Source organism: Pteropus medius, unplaced genomic scaffold (genome assembly GCF_902729225.1).
Source record: "Pteropus medius unplaced genomic scaffold, Ma_sr-lr_union100, whole genome shotgun sequence".
NCBI classification, from domain to species: Eukaryota; Metazoa; Chordata; class Mammalia; order Chiroptera; family Pteropodidae; genus Pteropus; species Pteropus medius.
In genome coordinates this window covers 5,619,350-5,645,623 of record NW_024345600.1, presented here as the reverse complement: position 1 = coordinate 5,645,623, position 26,274 = coordinate 5,619,350, and the positions used below count along the sequence as shown (strand labels likewise).

Below are 26,274 nucleotides of genomic sequence, written 5' to 3'. Positions count from 1 at the left end.
ATCTTTGAACACTTTTGTGTTAATTTTTGTGAAGGGTGAAAGATCTGTGTCTAGATTCATTTTCTTGAATGTAGATCCAGTTGTTCCAGTACCATTTATTGAAAATACTGTCTTTGCTCTATTGTATTGCCTTTGCTTTCTTGTCAAAGATCAGTTGCCTATATTTATGGCAGTTTATTTCTGGATTCTCTATTTTATTCCATTGATCTATTTGTCTCTTGTTTTATCAATACCACACTCTCTTGATAACTGTAGCTTTATAGTAAGTGTTAAAGTTGAGTAATGTCTGTTCTCCAACTTTGATCTTCTCCTTCTATACTGGGTTGGCTATTACATGTTTGTTCCCTCTTCATATAAATTTTAGAATGAGTTTGTTGATATCTACAAAATAACTTGTTGAGATTTTGATTGGGATTGAATTGGATCTACAGATCAAATTAGGGAAAAACTGACATAATGAGAATATGAGTTTTCCTATCCATGAACAAGAAATATCTCTCTATTTATTTAGTTCTTTGATTTTGTTCATTAGAATTTTGTATTTTTTTCTCATCCTGTACATATGTTGTTTGATTTAAGTATATCATTTTGTGGGGTTCTAATATAATTGGTATTATGTTTTTAATTTCAAATATTTGTTTATTTTTTTTTTTACTTAAGGAAACGATTGACTTTTATATATTAACCTGTATCCTCCAACCTTGCTATGATCACTTAGTTTCAGAAGTTTTAATTTTTTTCAATTCTTTCAGATTTTCTGCAGAACAATCATGCCATCTGTAGACAGATTATTTCCTCCTTCATAATTTGTATGTATTTTATTTCCTTTCCTTGTCTTATTGCATTAGGTAGAACTTCCAGTATGATATTTTTAAAAAGTGTTAAGAAGGAACATCCTTGCCTTGCACCTAATCCTGGTGAGAAAGTCTCTAGTTTGTCACCATTAAGTATGATATTAGCTGTAGGTTTTTTGTAAATAGTCCTTATCGAGTTGAGGAACTTCTTCTCTATTACTAGTTTAATGAGAATTTTTGACATGAATGAACATTAGACTTAGTCAAATTCTTATAGTGATATGATCATGTGATATTTCTTTTTTAACCTGTTGATGTAATGGCTTTCCTTAATTGATTATCCCATATTGAATCAGCTTTGCAGAGCTAGAATAAACTCCACTTTTTTGTGATGTATAATTCTTTTTATACATTATTGGATTTGATTTTCTGAGAATTTGTTGAGAATGTTTGCCTTTATGTTCATGAGAGATATTGGTCTGTAGTTCTCTTATAATGTCTTTGATTTTGATATTAAGATAATGCTGGCCTTATGATGGGTTAAGAATTATTCCCTTTGCTTCTATTCTCTGAAAGAAACTGTAGAGAATTGACATAAGTTCTTTCATAAATGTTTGGTAGAATTTACCAGTGAACCCATCTGAGCTTGGTGTTTTCTGTTTTGAGACATTACTGATTATTGATCTAGTTTCTTTAATAGATATTGCCTTATTCAAATTGTCCATTTCTTCTTGTGTAGTTTTGGAAGATTATATCTTTCAAGGAATTGGTGCATTTCATCTAGATTATCAAACTTGTGGGCATTGAGTTATTTGTAGTATTACTTTATTATCTTTTAAATTTCAATGAGATCTGTAATAATGTCTTTTCTTTGATTGATGATATTGTTCATGTGTGTCTTCTGTCTTTTTTCCTTAGTTAGTCTGAATAGAGGCTTATTGATTTTATTATTATTTGCAAGGAACCAGCTTTTGATTTTGTTGATTTTCTCTATTAATTTTCTGTTTTAAATTTCATTAATTTTTGTTCTAATTTTTATTATTTCTTTTCTTCTATTTACTTTGGGTTTAATTTTTTCTTCTATTACTAGTTTCTTAAGGTGGAAACAGATTATTGATTTTCAACTTTTTTCTTTTTCAATGTATGCATTTAATGCTATATATTTCCCTCTGAGAACTGATTTTGCTGCATACCACAAATTTTGATAAATTATGTTTTCATTTTCATTTAGTTCAAAATATTTTTTAACTTCTCTTGTGATTTCTTCTTTGATCCATGTTTTATTTAGAAGTATATTGTTTTATCTCCATGTGTTTTAGAATTTTTCAGTTATCTTTCTGTTATTGACTTCTGGTTTACATCCATTGTTATCCAAAAGCACCCAATGTATATATTTTTTAATTTGTTAAAGAGTTTTTTATATTAACTCTTCATTTTTATTTGGAAGTTTACATTAGCATTCAGATTATCTGTAAATAATAAAAATTTTATTAATTCTTTTGAAATCTTTATCCTATTTTATGCATTTTTATTGCCTTATTTTACTGGCTAGAATTTTCAGTACAAGACTGAGAAGTAGTGAGAGCTTGCATTATCTTATTATTAGTATCCATAAGTAAGTTTTTAATATCCCTCCATTAAGAATAATTATTTGTGCATATTCTTAATCAAATTAGGGGAGTTCCTTTTAATTCCTAGATGGCTAAAAAGTTTATTTTGAAAGGGCATAGGATATTATCAAATGCTATTGAGATACTTAATTTGTTTCTTTTTTTCTGTTAATGTGTTCAATTACACAGATTTTTAAAAATGCCTTCATGTATAGAATAAACTCAATTTGATTATAAAGTATTAATCTTTTAACACTCATGAATTGAACTGGCTAACATTTTAAGATATATACATATACAATTGTTAAAGACTGAACTATTATTTCCCTTTCTTATAATACTATTATGAAGTGTTAATATCAAGATTACCTTGGCATCAAAATTTGAGTTGGAAAGTATTTCTTGCTATTATATTTTCTGAAAGAGCTTGTGTAATATTTTTATGTCATCTTTAAATGATCAGATGTAGTCACAACTGAAGCCATCTGGAGATTTCTTTGGCAGAAATTTTTAAAGATTTAATTTCTTCACTAAATAGTGTTATTCATAAGTTTTCCTAGTGTTCTAGCTTATTTTACATTATTCAAAAAGCCATCGTGAGTTTCTTTTTCTACTTTCTATTAATTTTCTATTCAATCGATTTCTGGTCTTATTTTTTTAGTTGTGCCTTTCTTTCTACTTGGGTTTTAATTCATCACCCTTACTAACTTTTTGAGATAGATAATTATCTTTTTCAAAAAAAGTCTTCCTTCTCTTTTGAAATGTAAATTTAAGCCAATACCTTTTCCTCTAACCTTTAATAAAATGTGCTATGTTCTACAAGTTTAGTTGTATCACAGTATATATATATCTCACATATACCAAAATATATGTAACTATCTTTCAGTTCAAAATATTTTCTACTTCCCAAGTTTCTTCTTTGAATCATGAGTGATTTAGCTCTGCATTGCTTAATTTACAAACTTTGGTGATATTAATTTTATTTTTGTTATTGATAATATGGCTCAATTCTACTGCAATCAGGTGTCATACTGTAAAAATCTTCAATTTTTAAGAATTTATCATTACCACTTTATTGTCTTGTATTTTGGGAAATGATTCATATGCATTAAAAAAAGTGTACATTCATTTGTTGTTGCATGTAACTCTCTGCGTATGTCACCTGGCTTAGTTTTTTTAATCATGGTGTTCAGATGTTATTATTCTTACACTTTTAACTCATTGTAATATCAATGATTAAGAGAAGGCTGTTGTAGGTACTTGGCATCAGGTGACTATAGATAATAATTTAATCGATTGTTTTGCCTTTGCATACATACCCTAAGTCACCAGTTTCCCATTTACACTGGTAATTAGATTAATGCCTTTAAAGCAAACTGCATTAAAAAACCTATACTATATCTCATCCTTAAGATTTTATTTCATTAGAACCACTTTGGTACCAAAAACTGATTTAATCTGTATATGTTCAGAAGAGTAAACACTACAAATGTTTCAAGAATAATACTTCAATTTAGGAATTAGAAATAACATGATTGTGAGAGGAGGCCTTCATTCTGCCTGTGCTCCATGCACCTCCTTCACCAGCGTGCCCTTTTCTTCCCTTAAAAGACTCTGGGATACAACAGTACACAAATTAATAAAGAAGTATAATGCAGAACTGAGCATAAAAACAAAAACAAAAACAAAAAAAACTCATTTAGTCTGTGTGTGTTCAGAAGAGTAAACACTACAGATCTTTCAAGAATAGGACTTCAATATAGGAATTAGAAATAACATAATTGTGGGAGGAGCTGGGGAAAAATGGTCTGGAAGACTTTGTAGCAGAGGAGAAAGAATCAGTAATAATTTTGGCTTAAAGCACTAATGTATTTGGAGAACCCAGAGATTAGAGAAAAGTCTAACAAGCCAATACATCTAGCTGTGATAACTACGAAAGGGAAACGCATAAGAAGGCATGTGAACTTTCTATGCCTCAGGTCTCCGAGAATAACGGCTTCTGCTTTACTTCCACCTTCCAAATCTCATGCAGATTCTTTTCATTGGTTAATCCAGAACCAGTGATGGTGGTACCTAGTTGACAATAGGCAATCCAACACATATCTTATTAGTTATAGACTCTGTTTTATTATTTTTATTGTTTCCTTAAAGTTTAATACATGTGTCATAGCTTTATAACAGCCTCGTATTTTTATTACCCACAGATAATGCTATGATTTCATTATATTTCACTTACCCAGAAATGGCAAGAGTAACTTAACACAAGTGAAATCATGCTCGTTGCTCCAGGAAGGCCCGTGTATCACTGAGGTTGGAGTTGAAAGAAATATGAGTGTCCTGTCAAATCCTGAACTGCTGTCATTTAACAAAGCATGAATTTTTTTAACTTGTTATGCAATAGATAGGCAATTCTAATTAGGATCATAATCTTTTACATCATAGTCGTATCTTTCCCCAATGATCTCAGATACAGAGGAATATTATTTCATCTGGCTTAAAATGTGTAATCGTCTCATTTTTATTTACAGTAGTTTGGTCTCTTCATCGTTGTTGCCAAGATGGTTGGATTGGTTTCCAAAATAATTGCTATTATTTTTCTAAACAAGAAGGAGATTGGAATTCAAGTAGATATAACTGTTCTATTCAGCATGCTGACCTAACTGTGATTAATAATAAAGAGGAAATGGTAAGTAATCTAATAGACATTCCTTATAAATTTTATTGAGTAGGGGCATTGAAAATATTCAAATTCCATTATGATTTTTAAAACTTTTACCACATGCCTCTCCATATATACAGAATATTGAAGATGTTCATAACATGCCATGGAAGATACAGTTGAAAAAAAATGGTGATAATTTGTTTGGATAGTGTAAAACTTATATCAAGTAGTAGACTTGATAGCTAAAGAGAGAATTGCCGCAGGAAGGTTGAGTCTCCATTTCTTTGAGGAACCTTCTTCTGACTTTTTAGTCTTGCTTTGCTGTCTGTGTCTGAGGTCCCACTGCAGCCTCCATCAGAGCACTTACTACCAGTAATGCAATAGGTATATAATTGAAAGTTTCCCCATAGCCTGGAACATGAGCTTGCAATGAGCAGATACTGTGTTTTATTTGAAATTGTATCTTTTGCTACAGCAGAAAGGCAGATACAGATTAAATGCTTATGGATCTTTGTTGAATAAATGTTGATTTTTCTTGGCAAAAATGTTATGAAAAAAAGAGAATCTCCAAGAACTGTAATAGGAGATTACAAAACTCTGTAGCTCTGCACTTGTGAAATCTTTTACTTCCCCAAATCACTTCTGTGATAAGCATATCTTTTTTACTTTTATTTAGTTTCTTTAAAAGTAAAGGGTCAATGTAAGAGGTAGTGTAGCTTGATTTGAATTTTTTTGTGAATAATGTACAATTAAATGTTTAAGTTGTAAAGAGTACTGCACAGCAGTCAACATTATTAAAAGAGAATTGTGTGTTATTGCTATGATGAACAAAGTATTTTTATGTAATCTGCCTGAAGATTAGTTCAAACATAAATGGAAAAGCCAAACTGGAGCAATTTATAGATCAGTACAAGGAAACTAAACTATTTTGGAAGAAACAAAGAATAAAGAATTGAGGATAAAATGTGAAAAACTAGATATTTTGACTAGACACAGAAAATCAAATATACAGCCTCAACTAAGTGGAAAAACCTTCTGCAGTCAATCAATAGTTTCACTCCTGAATTTTACAAGACTTTTGCAGTGAACATTTTGAGTAATCTTTAAACTGTCATTTACAGTTCCTCTTGTGAGGGGAAAAAAAAAGGCTGTTAGCAGCAAGATGGAGAAATACTGAGTGTTAGAAAAATTTTTGAAGGATAAAGAAATAACAAGGCAAAATATTTTTTAAATCTTCACTTATAAGATTCTTGTTGACAAAGAGAAAATAGTGAATATCATGGAACACAAAAAAAGTATACAAAAATAATTAGTTTTAAAATCAAGAGAAATCATGAAACTATCAGATAAGAATTACTGTATTGTTTGCATCCAAAAAAAAAAAAAAGACTGATCATACAATATCCTGATATATTTTGAAGATTGTAGATGACTATTATGTACTACATGATCTAGACACAATTTAGAGACAAATAGAATGATGTAAACCTATCTGTGGAGTGATAAAAGTAATGTACACAAGAATTTTAAAGGATCATTTATTTAAAATAGTTTAAAATATTATATATATTTATTTAAATTAAAAAATGTTTTCCTTAGTTAAAATGAGATGGAACTTGTTTCATGAAATATTTTTGTATTTATTTTCATCTACTTAAAATTATCTTGCATTTTTAACAAGGAGCTAATGGGCATTTCTTTGTTAGGCAAATGACAATTAATATTTTTCATAGGACAGGCTCTCAGAAATCCAACTCTCAGCTGCCTGTCACCAAGACCATAACTACTGAACCCCATCTACACACACACACACACACACACACACACACTAAATTCATCCTTTCTTGTATATATTTTTTCTACTGTCAAACAAACTCTTTCCTAAGCCTACACTACGAATGTTCTTTTCTCCCTTATCTTCTGTACTTATAATGGAATCTTCTCTTCCCTTCCATATCCACCTCTTAGAACATATTCTATTTGAAAGTCTCCCATAAAAAGCAGATCCTTTTTCCTATAAACTCAAATTTTGCCTATACTCATGATATTGATTATCTTCTCCTATCTCATAGAATATTTTCTAACTCTATGTTTATATTTTTTCCCACTAAATAAAACCCTCAGAATCCAAAGAGAATGTTTTATTAATCTGTTCTTTTATAATGCCAAAGCTTAGCCCAATTAATTGAAAATTTTTTCAAATGCATTCATAAAGTGCTACAGAAGATGGTTTATTAAAATGTAAATAATTATTAGATATGAATGGACCCTAATGTTGTGATCAGTCATAATTTCCTTATATTTATTATAAAATTGAAACATGCAGTGATGTAATATAAAGTTTATGATTTCTTAGGTATTTAGTAGCAGAGTAGACTCGATGACTTTCTATATATAAGACAATTTTATGGTAAAAAAGGGCTCGTAGGTAGCAAGAAATTTCAAAATTATATCAATAAGAAAGAAAAAGAAATATCAGGAAAATTATATTTTTCCTTAAGTGATATCTTTAAAAATCAAAATAGTTGGCAAAAAATAAAATATGATAATTAAATTCTAATGAAATTAGATGTATGAAGGGTATGTGTGTACACACACGTGATAATTTTGGGGAAAAGTTGATGTAAAACATTAAACTCAATATACTAGTAATTACAAGAAAGAGGAAAAACATCATAAAAATATCTGAACAAGAGCTCAAATGGAAAACTATGTCTTTTCAGAAGTTTATTGTTTAAAAATTCTAGAATAGATTTTCATATTGAATTATATCAATTTGGAATCAAAAAGTGTCTTAAAGAAAATATATCTCATATTTTTGTTTCATAGATAAGAAGACTGAGGATCGGTGGGTTAAATATTTTTTCAAAATGCCATAACTGTTTCCTGTTGTAGCTAGGAGTTAAATATTTCTCACCTTGCTCTTCACAGCCTAAACAGCAAGAGAAACATGATAGGTTTTAGTAAAAACTGACACATAAAATTATAAAATTTATTTTGTCTTTAAAGAATTTTCTTAGACAACACAAATGCACTTCTGATCATTGGATCGGGCTGCACATGACAGAAAGTCAAACAGGAAAATGGATAAATGGAATCATATTTAACAAGTGGTGAGTTTTTTTTTCCTGCCATTATTTAAATTTAGATAGTACAACCTTCTTTAGAACTTGTGCATTAGTAACATTTCTCTAGAGCCCAGGATTTGTATGCATGTTGAAAAAATGGAATGGAGAAGATTGAATCATGTTTGAGAATAGTTCCAAGAGTCAGCCAGAGAGGCTGGGAATCGAGCTCTAAGAAAGTCTCCTAGTTGGTTATTTTGAAAATAAAGACCTGATATTCATAAACACAGTCAAAAAAATTAAACTTTTGTTTGATTTTTGCTTATCTACTCCAATTCTATATTCATATTTCAAGCTTTATGCTACCTGTTTGCTGACACCTTTTACAATTTATGAATTTGTTATTTTAGCTTGATTTTATTTGCAAATTGGGTCTAAAGACCTGAGTTCACTGCACCCATAACCTCAGTATAACCAGCCCAAATGATGACTACCAGCCCCTTTAACCACTTAGTTCATATTAGAATTTTTCAATAGCAATACAACTGACACATTGGACTGAATAGTTCTTTGCCATGGGGAAGGGTCACTTTCTTGTGCATTGTGGAATGTCAGCATCATCTCTGGCCTCTACCCACTAATAGGGGCAATTTTCTCCTCTCTATTCCACTTGTGACAACAAAAAATATCTCCAGTTATTGTCAAGTGTCTCTTGTGGGGAGCAGGGAGAAGTCAAAATTGCCTGGGGTTAAGAACCATTGGTTAATATGAACTGGTATGAACTGGTAGTTCCACTGATTATACGTAACTAACTTAATTTCAGTTTAACAAATATAGATTCTTGGAAGACAAACTCTTATTGTCCAAAGTTACAGATATCTTAACCCTAGCATGAGAGTGCTGCATCACAGTGCACTTTTTTAGGTCCTTAAAAAGATATTTTTAAAAGATGTCATTGGGCAAGGGAGAAATCATAGAACTCCTCAGTAAGTAGTATTTAATCTCTCTATTGTAGGTTTGATGTGAGAGGGAATGAAAAATGTGCTTACCTCAGTGATGATGGTACACAGAAAGAAAATGGATTTGCAGGGGAAAAAAAGGCGCAAGGTAAATGTTTCTGATGATAGACTTATAACCATTGGTGGGATTGTTTTAATCGGTAACCTTTTTTTCTTTCTTTCTGTATAACTTTGAACATTTTACTGCTTTAATATTATAGTCTGATAATACATCTTGATAATTGTTAAAGTAATTTCCTTCAATTTGTATTTTTACTTTTCAAATGACATGAGTCTTTGCTTTTCAATAGCAATTTAGAAGAATCTTGTAATTTCATACTCTATACGTGAATGCTCGGAGTGTTGTATTTATAACATTATTTTCTTATTAACTTTGTATTGTTTTTATCTTTTTAAATAACATACAATTTCTCTAAACAGTTATGGAAAATTATTTACCACACACATCCCTATTACATGTATCTTTTTTTTTTGTTTTTACAATTATTTAATTTTATTATCTTTTAAAATAATTGTTTCTATATCGAAATGTGACTATTTTGGGTTATTCTTCTGTTCAACATCCATTCTGAAAGCTCTCATAATTTCTAATAATTTGTAGATTCTTTTAAATACTGCAAAACAAAGCATCTAATAAGAGTTTTATTTTTTCCTGTTGTAACTATTACTTATTTTTTATCTAATTAAAATGGGTAAGATAGCCAGGAGAATATTGGCAGTTAATATTTGTGACTTGTCACAAATTTGTGACGATATTTGTCACATTTTACGGAAAGTGCTTTTAACATTTCAACATTAGTACTGTTTTATCTAGTGTTTTTAATAGTTCTTTTCTATTCTTATTTGCTATTTTTATTTATTTCTTTTCTTTTTCTTTTTCTTTTACTTTTTTTTTTTTTTGTTATCTAGGAGAAACAAGGGAGGTTTCGCCCCCTGAGCCATCTGAAAGAATATATAACCCAGCAGACTTTCATGTTGAATTTATAGTTTCCAGAAATGGGAACAATAAATTTCTGTTTTAACAAACCCAATTTGTGATACATTGTTGCAGCAGTGTTAACAAACTTGTACATTGTGTATTCAAGATCAGTTTATTTTCATTTCTATATTCCATCTTTCTTGAATACAAGCCTGAGCTAGAATGTCTCTTTCTTGTTTCCAGGCTCTTTCTTAAGTTAAGGAAAAATATAACCTCCAGGCATCTCAGTTCAGTCCAGTCTAGTTTTACCTATCATGCTACAAAAGTGGACAAGAGCAGCACTCACCAAATCACCCTAAATCTGTATTGCCATATCCAGTGAACTTGCTTCAGTTAACATCTCTCATGTTTTCTCAGGCAGTATTTAACATTAATTTTCTATTTCCTCATTCTTTAAATACTGTCTTCTAAGAATTCTGCAACATCGTATTCCCCTGAGATTCCTTCTGGCTCCCTGACTTCTCTGTTTTCTCTGATTTCAGTACACTTTTTTTGTCCTTGTCAAATATGTTAGCCTTCCCATAGTTTTAGGCCTTTTTCTCTTATCCCTTTGTACTCCTTCCTAGGCAATCTCTTTTAATAATTGTGGTCAATATCCACCTATTCCACGATGAAACTCTCCCTGAATTTCAGGTTTTAATATCTAACTGCCTACTCCACTTCCGTGTCTCAACTGTACCTTAATCCAAACATGTCTAAAATTTAATTTATAATTTTCCACCCAAATAAGGCCACTGTTAGTGCATTAATGTGAACCACCATCCAACTAGTTACATAAAAACAGACACTTGGTATTATCCGTAATGTTGTTTTCTTCATCTATCATTTCAGTCAATCAATAAGTCTTATTAATGTTTATATTTCAATTCACTTCTCTTTATCATCAAAGCTTTCATACTGGTCCATCATCTCTTGCCTAATAGTGAATTGGTATCCACTTCCTCATATTCCTTTTCCCCTACTATCGCCAGGGTAATGATTTTGAAACTCAAAACTGACCGGGTTACTTTGCTAATTGGCTTCCAATTGCTTTTTGAAATGAAAGTGGGAATCCTTACATGGCATGTATGACATTTCCTATTTTACATCCATATTTCACACCCAGCTTATCCTTTCTTGACCTTTACTAACACAGGCTTTGTTTGCATTTTGTAAAAGCATAACATACTCACTGAACCCAAAAGTTTTTTCACCTCTTGGAAAATTTCTTCTTTCTATTTAATTCTACTTACTTCAGATATAAATTCGTCACATTATTTAATGAAGTACTAGCCAAATTCAGTGACAACATCAGATCCTCCTACTTTATATTGTTACTGTTGTGATGATCGGAGTTCTGGTAACACACAGGTCTCAGTCCTTATCACTGATGAAGAAATGAATTTCTACTTTGTGACAATGATGAAAAGTATTATTTATTAAAAGCATATTTTAAGGTAGAAGACATGGCAAGCCTAGAACTGGCTAACCACTGGAAATGTGGATATGTATCTCAGTGGGAGGTTGGGCACGGGTTATAGCCTGTAAGATAGAGAGCTATAATTCCAAGAAAGGGAGAGGTCTGCATTATATTAGGGCCGTGATGGCCATTACAAAGTTGTTCTTAGGTGATTAGCACATGAGGTAATTTTGATTGACATTTAGCTGCTGTATAACACTTTGCCTAGTGCACATGTGCTTACCCAGAATATAGTTGGTTATAATTAGATTCATGAACTTCCAGGAATAAACATGGTATTAAAATGATGGCATAATGAGGCTGAGGTTGTGGGCAGGTTAGGGTGGTAACCTTTTGTGCATGTGTCTGTAGCCAGATTAAACCAGCTATAGATTTTGGCCCTCCCATCCTTTGTCTCTGGGGGTGCAGGAGGGATTCCTAATCACCAATAAGGTGTTCTTTGAGTGATCTCTAGGCTGGGCCTCTATTTCTTTGTTCTCCTGTTGCTCATGTCCAACTAGCTACCTAACAATATTTTCATAAGTATTATGCAACTTTTCTTCATAACACCTATCGAATTTGATTCAACTAATATTTATCGAGCACCTATGATGTGTCAGGCATTGTTTTAAGTAATGACATAATAGAAATCCAAAAGGCAAAATCCTTGCCCACATAAAGCTTAAATATTAGATGAGAGGACAGAAAATAAAATATAATATTTTGAAAAATACAAAGAAAAGCAAATTATTTGGAAAAATAAACAGTTTTAAATTTATATTTACCTGATTCATTATATTATTAATGTTTTTGAATCAGGCTAGAACATAAAGGCCCATTCAAACATTGACAAAAATGTTTACTAGTGTTCTGCTGAGGTTATTACCATTAAAGAAAAAAACTACAAACCAGCAAAGGATTGTGGAGATCAGGGATACAGATGTCACCTTGAAGGATAATTCTTATGACTATGTTTGGAACTATTTGACCATCAAAATAGGAGATAATGAACCATTGAACGAAATGTGAAAATGGGAGTCCACAAAGATACACATACAAAAATGAAAAAATTGAAATTTTAATGATGAATGAGATTCATAAAATTTAGAAGTACCTCTTGTCAAAGCAAAAATTGCATTAAAAAATGTTACTCGAAGAAGGAAGACTTTATAATAGGCTATAGCAATAGAGGAAATAAGCCAGAACTCACTTTGAACAAAAATCTGCTGAAACAGAAGGCAGCGGGATTTTTAAGAGCTGGGGTAAGGTGGAGATCATACACCATCTTTGTTTACTACATGACTTTACGCAAAGGAAAATTAGACCTTCATGATAGGAGGTGGTTTTACAACTTGGAGCTGAGAACCCACTGAAGTCGTCTTCTACCCTCCCACAGAAACTGAGAAATAAGGGTGCTATCTTTCTTTATGATTATATTTCAAAGGGATGGCTCCCAGGTCCTTGAAAAAGACATTTCTAGGTTGTAAAATCTTAAGAGGATTTACAAAAATTTACATCTCAAAGGCGCAGAGAAAAAATTTCCATTTACAATTTTCTAAAATAAATGCTCTTTAAAAAGGAGGCCAGGGGTACATAGTAAGAATGAGTGAAACAAAGTTTAGGCAAGCTGAGGAAAATCTTAAGGCCATCTTGGCCACTCCCTACACACAAGAAAAATTAATCACAAAAGGAAAAAAGTAACTTGACAGTGAAGTGTGGTAGATACTACTTTAATCGTGTGAACAAAGTGAGTATCGTCAGTAATGGGACAAATAAAATTGTGTACCATCTAAAAGGACACAGTGAGAAGACAGCTTCCCTGCATCACTTCTCTACCATTCCTGCCAAGGAGTCATAACATGAATAAAACCACGAGAAATAATCAAATTCAAATTCAAGAGCATTTTATAGAATAACCAGCTTGTAATACTCAAAATGTCAAGGTCGTGAATGTCAAGGAAGGTAAGGAACTTCTTTAGCTAGAAGGAAACTAAAGAGACATAATATCTAAATGCAGGAAATGAGTCTGAGCTGGGTGTTTTACTCTAACGGACATTATTGTGAGAATTCAGAAACCCCGAAGGGAGTCTGAGATTTAGTTGGGAGTATGGAGGCAATGTTCATTTGTTGATTTTGATAATTGTATTGTGATTAAGATATTGTTTTGTAGGAAACATACACAATGTTATCCAATGATACTGGAAATTTCATAATAAAATTACATCAATTTGGCAACTAATTCTCAAGAGGTTCAGGAAAAATTTTAACTATTTTCTGAATACATAATCTTCTTAAAAGTTTGTGATCATTTCTAGGATTAGATAAAAGTTTTATAAAGTCTAAAGTAAACAACATATTTAACACATTTTACCCAATATTTCAGTTTTAAGGTTTATGTCATAGAAATAAAAGTGCTATTACTTAAGAAAATATTTAGAATATTAACTATAGATAGTTTATAATAGCAAAATCCTGGGGAAAAAAGTTCATGCTCATCAAGAAATGAATAAAGAATGTATAAATCCACTCTATGTTGCAACTCAGAACTATATAAAATTTGCATAAAGTATTATTAATAATCAAAAAGCTAAATACAGAAAAGCAGGCATAATTTAATAACATTTGTTGTAAATAAAAAATAATAAAAATTCTGAACATAAATGCATCGGATTATGTTAGCATATACAAAAAGTATATTTTAAATTGTTAACATAGATTATTATGAGACTAGGACAAATGTAGATGATGGAGGGAAAATGGAGATGAGATTTTGGTGTTTAATTACAGTTTTAAATTCTTACTCCTGAAGATTAATATTAGAACCTAATAGGCCCAAAACTTTGACTATTGATTATTCCACTGTCAATTTTTTTGAAATTCTAATATTGACAAACCCATTTGAAAACACTGCCGCAGGTTTCAGAGTAAATTTTGTTTTCCTTGATGGCAGCACAGCTGTTTTCTGTAGCTGGTCCTTTTATGAAGAATCTTCGGAAGGGAGAATAAATACATTATTAATCATTTTTTGCTGAAGATATCCATTTGTATTTGCAGCTAACACGCTCAATTAAAAGGTAATTCAAAGTTTCAAGATATTTTCAAATATCTTTACTAGCTAAACATTATTATAGGGTCTCTGTAACTTAGTATTACTGTCTGTGAGTGGCAGAATTCTCAGTCTATTTGCAAATGACAGAGCTAAGAATAAATGTGTGCCCACATTCCTGTTCTAGTATTCTTTGCATTGTTCCATGTGGTCTCTTAGATTAAAAAATAAGATTAAGTTACATGGACAGCTCACTTAACATTTCTTGGCTTCTCATATCAACTCGTACAATGGCGATAATTATATTTGTTATGAGGTTAAAAGAATTAATATTTGTAAAGCACTCAGTATACAAGCTGATCCATGAAAGCTTTAAATAAATTGTATATTTATTATATTATTTATCCATAAGGCAATCTAATAAATACAATAACAAAATTATCTACAAAATACTATAGTGTTAGTGATTTATTCTATTAGGAATTTATTTAAGTTGAAGAAAAAGTTTAAGAAAGAGTCATGAACAAGATGCACGTGATCATCAAAACTTCCAAATTAATAAGGGGCAAATAAGTACTGGATTTTCATATTGGAAAATACACTGTGTCCAAGTTGATGTTGGAATTCTGTATTGAACATATTTTGAACAAAAATCCCTAGGCATGGTCTAAAGTTAAAACTCAGTCTTATAGATAGTGTTGAGTGGATTTGGCATGACGAAAAACCTAAGTTGGCACCTTCGTAAGTAGTCTATCAGGTAATGTGCAGTGATAGAACTCTATCCTCAGATGATACACACCCGTAATTTTATCGTCCATTGCAGACAATGGCTTCAGTTGACTTCCTTAGATTGATTAATTTGCAGTGAGATGGAAAATAAGTAATATTCAATGATAATATAAGGATGAAGGAAAAATAACAACAGTATCATTAATTGATTACCATAGTGTATTAATTTCTTATCTCTGTTGTAATGAATTACCACAAATTTTGTGGCTTAAAACAACACAAATTAATTATTTTATAGTTTGACTGGTTGCATGAGAGTAAAATCAAATGTCTGCAGGCCTGCCTTTTGCAGATACGATGAGAAAATCTATTAATTGCCTTTTGCAGCTTCTAGAGACTGTCTATACTCCTTGGCTATGGTTATATGACTTGGACCTCTGTGTTTGTCTTTACATCTTCTCTGACTCTGCCCCTACTTTCTTCTCCTGTAAAAACTCAGGATTACATTGGGCCCATCTGGATAATCCAGCATGAGTATACCATCTCAAGATTATTAATTTAATAACACCCTTGAAGTCTTTTTTTGCCATACATGTTAACAGAGTTACAGGGTTTGGGGACGAAGATATAGACATCTTTGAAACCCTTATTCTGCCTACCAACATAGGGATAAAATTTGAATTTACTGGTTTTACTATTTGTATTTATAATTAAACATTTTATTATAAAATTAATATAAGCACACAAAAACATTGATGAAAAATATTAAATCCTCAATCACCTCATGTAATTGCTGAGAGAATTTTGGATTATTTTGTTCTGTATTGTATTTCATTTCTCATTTATCTTTTAATGATAATCCTTTGATAATCATACAATACAAAAAATTACACACAGTTTTTCAATTACTAAAAATGGCCGAAGTAAACATTGAAAGCTTTGAAAACAAAAGACTACAATGGTTCGGCCCACCTTTCCATATAAATTATGAATAGTTTTTAAACAATAAATGTGCAACCATTATTGTTTTCAAGTTCATTTGCTTTGAAAGCCATACTAAAATATCCATCATTATTCTAATAAACATTAACTTATTTTTCATCCTTCAAATTCTCCACTGCCAAGAACTAATTGAGAGTGGCTTTTGGTGGACTTAGAGATGCTTTATGAAGATAAGTTTCACAACAGACAATAAGTCAGATTGCCTTTTAGTAAAGACTCACATCTTTGAATCTAATGGAGAACTATCCACCCAGGTCCATGTCTTCTTCTGGGAGGTAAAGTTAAGCCCAATCCACACATAGTTTGATTGTTTTAGATTCTTCTGTATAAAAGCCTAAAATATGGGCAACGAGTAGCTAAATGAACATAACATTTTAATAATTCAAACATATTAAGTAAGATTTTAGAATTTTATTAGACAACTAGCACTGCATGAAGATTCTTATACTAATTAATTCATATCCAATTTTCTCACACATTATATAATATATTACATACACATACACATACACCCCTTGCAAATTGAATACAAGTCTTCAGACCAGGACTAGCATGAGTCAGGTGAGGCACTGGCTCGAGCTCAAAATTTAAGAGGACCTCAAAACAATAATCAAGGTAAATGATAATTTAATAGAAGGGTGGGAAGAAGTTTGAAGAAAGCTTTATAGAGGCTAATGTCATAACATGATACTAAACCACTTACCATTTCCAGTTGGTCCTGAACAATTAGTAGATGAGATTTTCTCCCTAAACAATACCCATAACTGTCGCTCCAACTTTTTAACTCATTAGAGAACCAATAACACTTTTCTTGATATTTGAGCCATTCTGATGGGCACAATCCTATAGAGAAAAGGGGAAAACAAAGAAAAATTAAATTACTTATGTATCTCTAAAACTTGACAGAATACTTATGTGTTACATGAATAAAAGTGGAGCTATAATAAAATTACTCATAACAAAGTGTTCAGACTCACAAGGTGTTTAAAACATAAATAATAATTCTTGGAACTTAAGGAAATTAATTTAGTAAGATAAAGCAAAACTTATACATAAGAGATTTTTCATTCCATCATCTAATATATTTACTATAATAACATTAACCTATGAAGATATATATTATATTAATGCTATTTGAAAGAATAAATGAAATATCTATACTTTTTGCTTAGAATTCATTCATATAAAGTTTTAGAATCTCTATCCCTGTTTTATATCTGTGAATCTTTTAATATTGTCTTTTTAATATTAAAAATATCGATATTAATTTTTTAAATCCCTTCATAATTGCGAGTTCATAAAATCTTTTGATTTTTCTTAAAGTTAAATTGAGTTATTCTCAAATTAAAAATATCTGAGACTTTTGTCATAATAATGGGAGAAAAGTGAAGTATATATAAAAATCTAAGTGCAGGCCAATATAACTATTCAAACTTGTGGCCAATACAATCTTTTTTTAATTGAGGTAAAATTCATGTAACATAAAATTTGCTATTTAATCATTTAAAATATCATAGATTTTAGTGCAGCCACAGTGTTGTGCAAATCTGACTAATTCCAAAATATTTTTATCACTCAAAAATGAAACCTCATAAACATTAAGCAGCCACTACCCATTTCCCCCACTTCTAGCCTTGGCAATCACTAATCTGTTTTCGTCTCTATAAACTTGACTATGATGGACATTTCATATAAATGGGATCATATAATATGTAGCTTTTTGTGTCTGGCTTTTTTATTTAGCATAAAGTTTTCAAGGTTCATCCAATATAAGCACGTACCCGTATCTCATTCTTTCTTATAGTTATATAATATTCCATTGCATGGAGGTAGAACATTTTGCTTATCCATTTATCAACTGATGGACATTTGGCCTGCTTTGGCTATTATGAATATTTCTGCTATAAACATTCATATATGAATTTTTGTGTGGCATTTGTTTTTATTCTTTTGGGTATATACTTAAGATTCGATCATACGATAATTTTATGTTTAAGTTTTTGAGGAACTGTCAAATTGTTTCCCATAGTGCGGCACCATTTTATATTTCTACCAGCAACATATGAACAATTTTTCAGGTCCTTACCGATACTTATTATTTTTGTTTGACTATAGCTACTCTAGTGGGTGTGAAGTGGTTTCCCATTGTGGTTTTGATTTCCCATTTCCTTAATGACTAATCGTGTTAAGCAACTTCTTGTGTGCTTATTGAATTTTTGTATAGTTTCTTTGGAGAAATTTTTTTTGTCTTTTGCCCATTTTTTAATTAAGTTGTTTGGGTTTTTTGTTAGTCTTGGAGTTAGTTACAAGAGTTCTTTATATATTCTGGATACTAGGTATCTATTTGATATATAATTTGACATATAATTTGCTGTTTTGCCTTTTCAATTCTTTGATAATGCCCTTCGATGAACAAATGTCTTTACTTTCTGTGATATTCATTTAATCTATTTTTTCTTTTGTCACCTATGCTTTTGATATCATATCTGAAATCATTGTCTAATCAAAGGTTATAAAGATTTACATATATTTTTCTCATAAATTTTTTAAAATTTAGCTATTATATTAAGGTCTTTGATCCATTTTGAATAGGTTTTCTTATATTGTATTAGCTATGTATCCAACCCTGCATATGGCTATCCAGTTGGTCGAGTCTCATTTGTAGAAAAGACTCTTCTTTCCACATTGAATGGTTTGGAACCCTTATCGAAAACCATTCAACTATAAGTGTATGGGCTTAACGCTGGACTCTCAGTTCTATTCCATTGATCTATACGTCTATTTTAAGGCCTGTACAACAATGTTTGGATTACTGTAGATTTGTAGTAAGTTTTGATATTGGAAAATGTCAGTCTTCCAAATTTGGTTTTCTATTTTCAAGATTGTTTTTGCTATACCTGAAACTAATATAAAATAATATTGAATGTTCACTATGATGGAAAAAAATTGTTTTTACTATTCAAGATCCTTTGTAATTCCATATGAATTTTAGGATCACCTCATCCATTTCTGAACAACAAATAAAATTTCAATAGGAATTTCTTTGAATCTGTAAACCATTTTGGTTAGTATTGCCACCTTAAACAAATTGTGGTTTATCCATGTAATGAAATGTTATTCAATAATAAAAAAAAAATAAAGTGTTGATACATCGTACAACATGTTTGAACTTCCAAATGTTATTAAGCTAAGTAAAAGAAGCAAGACACAAAAGATCAAATATTATGATTTCATTATATGAGTATTCAGATAAATCCATAGCAACAGAAAGCAGATTAGTAACTTCTAGGAGCTGGTGGGGACAGGGGAGCAAAGAGGATAATTAGTTATTACGTATGTAATTTCTTTTTTGAGTGATGAAAATGTTTTGAAACTAGACTGATATGGTGGTTGCACATTTAATGCTCTAACACCACTGAAATGTTTAATTTTAAATGGTTAGCTTTATGTTTGTGAATATTACCTTAATTAAACAAGAAGAAAAAAGTAATAGGAAATCACTATCTTGTAATTTGATGTACAGCATTTAGACTAATGAATATTTAATGGTGGTTATGATTTCATTTTTACCTATCAAAGCTTTCTTAACTGAAAAGTTTGTGTTATGATATCCAACATAATGAGGAATTAGAATGTAAAATATGTGGTAAAATTACAGTATTTTAATTGATTTGGGACTTTGGGACTTGTACATGTAAAACAGAAAGATAATTATAGTAAACCATATATAGATGATATTTTTATATGTGATAAAGATGAAAATACAAACTAAGGGATTAGAGAAAAACTCTTTGATAAATAATTATAAAGTAAATTAATCTGCACCTTCATCATATATCATACTATAAAATAAATGTCAAAAATTCAAAGAGTTAAATGTTAAATTAAACTAAAAATAAATCAAAAGTTGAAGAGGTAGTTTTCCTAAATTCTTTATGATTGGAACTTCTAAGCTTAAAATCATAATGGATAATTTCTTAGATATAATTACTTTGATCTATTTTGTATTTCAAAAGGATAAGTAAAAAATAAAAAATATTTACATACTGCCTTATCACAATTAAGTTTTCATATTTGTATGTCTCAATTTGATTTTAAATTTTTGCAGAGAAGAACATATTTTTTATGTTCTGTTTTACAGCTCTCTTCCCATTGCAAAAAAATTTAAAGAATATATGAATCAGGTTTAGAGTGAAAAGTTAATTTATATCAAATCTTTGCTTGTTGATTTAATTCATGGCATACATGTTCAATGAGATTTTCAAACTTAGAAGATCCAAAAGAATAAAACAAGTATAGGCCAAAGCTTTGAGAGATACCTGTAAGATCGGTAGCTCTTGAAATACAGTGGTCTGCATCTTTATTACTTAGATTTCCTTTTGTGTCACTGTTCATTTTCAGATTTCCAATATCATCATGCTGGGTGATATTTGAATTATTACCTTTTTGGCATTTTAGCAACACTCCCTGAGAAACTTGAAAACAGGATTATAAGCCTGAGTAAATGTCTTCTCTGTGAAATATCTCAAAGACAAATTCTTTAGATTGATTCTGATGATTGAAACAAGAAATAACTGAAGGGATAACTAGAAAGTTTCTTTTTTATTATCACATCTAATGAAAAATAATTTCAAATATTACACAATTAATTTATTTATAGAACATATATTTGTTGAGGGTCTATTCTGTCCTAAAAACTGATGATACAGTAGTAAGTAAAGCAAAGTTCCTACTTTAGGGAGTATATATGCTTATTCTATGTTTTCTTGATATTTTGCTAAAACAGATGATACTGTGTTTAGGCCATTCTACAAAATTATTTATTTAAAATCTGTTTCTTCTACTAGAATATGAGATTCTTTTTTTTTTTTTAACTAGATATTTGTAGTAATGTTTAGAATATAGTAGTTGCTCAGTAAGTATTTGTTAGACAAAACCAATACTAAACTAAATACAACCTCGATAAAATGTATAAAAATGCTTAAGAAAAATTACGGAATTTTATCTATTCACAAGTGTCTGACATATCAAAAAATATGGTTTCCAAATATACATAGAATCTCAAACACACACACATATACATTCTCCCTCTTATCAGACTGAATGTGCCTGAGGACAAGATATGTATCTGATTTGTCTGCATGTTAAGTACATTATCAGGAAGTGTACTGCACCTATCTATATGTAGCAGCTCCCTAGTAAACCTTTGTTAATGTAAGGAAGTGCGAATAACTACAAAAAAGAGTCAGAAGAAGGGAGTGAATATTTTTCATATATTTATCATTAAAGAAATTTTAACTTACCCAACAGAGTCAGGGAGAGCAAAGTCAAAACCAAAATAGCATTTACTATTCCAGATACTCCCAAAAAGATTTTATACCAGTGCAACATCACAGAACAATCTGAAAGATTAATTATATGAATTAGCTTAGAAAAGTATGTTCTTAAGAAGTGATGGCAGTTGTAATAATAGAACTGTATGTAATATCAGCTTTAAATTTTTAAATATTAGGTAATCAAAAGCATAAAACCAAAGGAAATAGAAAAATACACATTTATTTTATTTAATAATGATAATACTCTGATGGTCAGAAGCTATGACATATATTACATTGAATATTAAAAATTGCTACTATTTGACATAATTGACCAGTGGAAAAAATAATTTTAATACATACACCTAATGATTCCCCAAACATGCACACAACACAATCACCCACACACATACATGCTAACACACAAGCACACTCAGGCATGTGGGCATGTACACTAACAGATACATATATATATTCACATAAATAAATATTTTCTAATTAATCATTTGCTTTAATGTAACTTTCACAAGTCATTTCACCTATATCATTTACTAAGGATATGAATCAAAACTAAATATGACTCCTTATGTGTTATTTTAATCTGAAAAAGTCCTAAAATTCTTTCTTACCCATGTAATAATAGTGCTTCAAGTTCTGATTTTTGGTAAACTCCTATAGAGTGACTACTGTTTTGTTTTTCATATATCAACACTGTTAGGTTGAAGATGAGAGCGTGCACTCAGCGATGGTTATTAATCAACAAACTGATACCATTAGACAGAAAGTAAATACTCTCATTCAGTGTCTCAAGTATACGTGTTGTTATGTTTTCAACCTCATTATGAGGATTTGCATTGGTGGACGATGGTTTATAGAATTTATAAGCAATTAGTTTATACTAAATATATGAACATCTATGATTTACGTAATAGTTTATGTCCTCATCAAAGATAATTTTTGCGAATGCGTTATAATAATTGGTAAAAAATTACTTCTCATAATTGTAGTTATCTTTATTGTTCAGTCAATAAACTAAATTTTAATACTGAAATTTATATTCCAAATACTCTTTAAACCTGCAAAGTTAGAGATCAGAGCATTTGAAGGCACAAACTCTGTCAAGAAAAAGCATAATAAGCCATATAGAACAATATTTCAGAGAAATAGCACATAGCTTTTTTCTTATCATAATACTGACAAATATAGAAAAATAAAATTTATCAAAATTCAATTAATAATGAATACACTGCTTTTCCCAGATTATTTTTTAATACTTTGATACATTAGTAATGATAACCAATAGTCCCAAGAATTCAACGCATGTGAAAAAAGTTATTTATTTATTTTTAAAAATCAAAGAAATGATTATCCTAACATGTTAGGAGGTAGTCAAGAAAACACTTAAAAAGATAGATATACAAAATGGTACAATCCTATGGAGGGACATTTGAGAAAAAACTAGCAAAATTATATAGGCATTTACATTATCAACTAGCTATCTCTCTTGTGGAAATTTGTCCTGGTGACATATTGGCAAAATATGAAAAGACATATGTGCAAGGCATTTCAATACTATTTCTAATGGAAATGTAATAAAAAAAGGTAAACATCATAACTGTCCATCAATAGAGGGACTAGTTGAATAGAGTGAAAAGAATAGGATGGAAGCTGGATTTATGGGTGTTGGAGATATCTTAAAGTACCTTGCTATACAGGTTTGACTTTGAAAATATATAAATATTTTACATTATTATAAAATGATAATTAAATTGTATAATATGTATTACATATAATTATAATTGCAAAATATGTTTACTTATACATAATTATAAAATAAGCCAAAATTTTAAAAAGTGATCCTTAACAATAAAATGGAATATGAATTAATAGACCTTAACTGAAGATTAAGTTAATGGCTTAATTGTAAGAAAGGAATTATTTCATGTGATTTTAAAACAATTTGAATGTGCAAGACCAGTGGAATGAATACATACAAACGACCCACAAAAACCCCTGCAAAAACATTTTAATCTATTTTTCTAATGTGTAATTAGTAAAGGATGATTATTAGCTTATACAACTTAGATAAAGCTAGAATTTGCAAATTTATTATTTGTAGCTTCCTGAGTTCCTTTTCTGTACCACAACACATTTGGGCTTCCGAATGACATCTACAAACTGAATATGAAAAAATTTTGCACAGAGGAGCCACTATATTGTGTGATCTTTCGAGGTAATATATCTATTTTCTAAAACAAATTTTTAATCTGGTGGAAAACATATTTTAAAGTTTTTGACAAACCCAATAAAAAATAAGAATTAAAAATGCCGTATTTTATGTTTCCTGAAAATCATTAAGAAATTATATGAGACAAATATTACTTTAAAAGCAAAAAACTGTTAGTCCCACATTAATAAATGAAAGACAGAGACAGAAACAGAAAGATAGAGAGACAAGACGGAGATAGAGACAAGGAGAAGAAAGTCCAAAAAACCCCAAAACAAAACAACGAAACAGTTCAAGAACAGAAAAGAACAGAATACTGGAAATTACTATCCACACTAATATTCGTGTTAATATTAACCCATACTAAATCCATACCCATACTAATCCACATACTTGGGAAAAAACCTGAATTCCATACCTTTAAATTTAAGTTGAGATGTTTGAATTGAACTTCTTTTTTTCAACTGCAGATTCAATGTCATGTATCTTTCTTCCTCTTGCATCTTCAGTGTGAGTGAATGTGTATGTATGTATATGTACGTTTGGTTTTTTAACTATGATATATAATGAGAAAATAATAATTCTGATGCTAATCAGAGGTTTGTCCTCAAACTACTAATTTGTCCTCAGGCTGTCCACTCAGGGTACCTACAAGGGTTCACGGTTTCATCTTTGGTGAAAACCTCAGAGGAAATGTTTTTTTTTCTCATGACCTAGATAACACATAACTTCTCAACTATCCACCATGTATTGAATTTAATATTACATTTGTTCTTTTAAAAATTTCTCCTGATAACCTCATAAAGTCAGGAGAATGGAAGTTTTACCCCTTTAAGAGTTAAATCATATATAGCTGCTTTTTTTTAGCCTAAATACGTAAATTTTCAATCACACTACCTAAAATATTGATATTTAATATAACTTCCAATTATCTAACAGTTAAATTATTTTCAGATCCTAAAACAACATTGATTATAAATTATGCTAATAATATAATTATATGATTTGAAGAAAAAAATACTGGCAAAATTTGTCATTCTAAAGACATCCTAAATATTAAAAAAAAATTCAAGAACTTAGGAAAGAAACCATATTTTCCAATGACCTTTTTGGTATTTGAAGAGACTACCCAATATTTATGAGACAGGGCAGAAATTTATTTGTTTGTTTGTTTGTTTGTTTGTTTCTCTTAGTTTCAGTGAGGTCTAATTTATATACCATGAAATTCGCTTATTTTATGTATATAATTGGATTAATTTAGCAAATATATAAATGTATATATGACCTTTACCAAATCTAGTTTAGAACTTTTGTATCACTCTAAAATATTCCCTTCCGCCAAAACTAAAAAGAGTAATATAACTCTGGAAATACTAACTTTATATATTGAAATGAAATCATTTAAAATTTTGGTAACTAGATCCCAAATCTCTGGCAATTGTAGCAAATCTAGAATGGAAACCCAAAGACATTAGCCGCAGACTTTCCTAGTGTTTGGCTAAAGATTAAGTAAGAAGGCAAAATTTGGTGAAGGTATTCCATTGAGGGAAGGAAATGTCTACAGAGAGAGCAGCATGGGGGAGCTTTGCTCTTCATTCTGTGCATAGATTTGTTCATCTCACAATCACAGTGGCAGGCTCTTTCTTTAAGGCCTCACACAACCACCAGAGAGCACCAGTTCACAAGCGGAACTGAAGGTTTGCTCTTGCGAGTCCTTGCTAGAATACAGAAAGTGAAGGCTGAAAGGCATCATTGTGTCAGAAACCAGCTCACTGATTTCACTTACTCCTAGAGAGTCATTCAGAACACGAAATCATCAGACGGGCGTTTTAACTCACTGACTCCGTGGCTTCTACTAATTAACATGATTCTTTTCTTGGAACCTGCAAAACAATCAAGTTGGTTGTTTATTTAATATTTAATAAATATCTACACTGATATGGTTATTGTGCTCAGTACTGCCCCACATTACCAATTAATATCTGCCTTTATTCACCAAGTCTTTTATCCAGGGATGATAAATCATTCTTTTTTAAAGTTAATTTTAAGATTACCTTCCCCATCAAAGTTTAAAATTCTTAAAGTAAAATGAATTCGAGTAATTTAGATTTAGAATGTTTCTGTATTATTGAATATGTATTTCAAGTTTATGACAGAAAATAATAAACATCTATGCTATTGATTTGTAATTCCACTGTACTAAAGTCAACTCTCCTGAAATCAGTAATAAATTATTTTTGGGGAGGGGGGAGGCACAAACACGTATTGCTTTATTTCATGTTTCTCTGGATTGCAGAAGTATCAGCAGTGGGCTGAGCCCGCAGGAGGATGGAGGTAGCTGGGCAGTCCCCAGGCCCTCTGGGGAGGTGGTGGGGAGTAGGGGGAAGT

General features: G+C 30.5%; 2 protein-coding genes across 6 annotated transcripts in view; one reads left to right on the top strand and one right to left on the bottom strand.

The window, feature by feature from the left end:
- LOC120611712 (C-type lectin domain family 2 member B) overlaps nucleotides 1–26,274 on the top strand; it is a 49,300-nt gene that overhangs the window by 11,623 nt on the left and 11,403 nt on the right. For 2 of the 3 annotated variants that reach the window (XM_039874292.1, XM_039874290.1), the window contains exons 3-6: nucleotides 4,933–5,090; nucleotides 8,076–8,179; nucleotides 9,147–9,238; nucleotides 10,060–10,176. In XM_039874292.1, coding sequence (XP_039730226.1) covers nucleotides 4,933–5,090; nucleotides 8,076–8,179; nucleotides 9,147–9,238; nucleotides 10,060–10,172 — 467 coding nt within the window. In that variant the 3' untranslated portion in view covers nucleotides 10,173–10,176. Of the gene's footprint in view, nucleotides 1–4,932; nucleotides 5,091–8,075; nucleotides 8,180–9,146; nucleotides 9,239–10,059; nucleotides 10,177–26,274 lie in introns of those variants that run through there. The other variant, XM_039874291.1, reaches the window with a different exon arrangement.
- On the bottom strand, nucleotides 14,242–24,622 carry KLRF1 (killer cell lectin like receptor F1). Of its 3 annotated transcripts, XM_039874287.1 has the most exons (6): nucleotides 24,305–24,622; nucleotides 21,648–21,746; nucleotides 20,664–20,819; nucleotides 17,048–17,187; nucleotides 16,566–16,678; nucleotides 14,242–14,555 (listed from the first exon to the last, which is right to left on the bottom strand). In XM_039874287.1, the coding sequence occupies exons 1-6, from the start codon at nucleotides 24,387–24,389 to the stop codon at nucleotides 14,447–14,449; spliced, it is 702 nt and encodes a 233-aa protein (XP_039730221.1). In that variant the 5' UTR covers nucleotides 24,390–24,622; the 3' UTR covers nucleotides 14,242–14,446. The 3 variants fall into 3 exon arrangements, with proteins under 3 accessions (XP_039730221.1, XP_039730222.1, XP_039730223.1); XM_039874288.1 differs by lacking the exon at nucleotides 16,566–16,678; XM_039874289.1 differs by lacking the exon at nucleotides 20,664–20,819.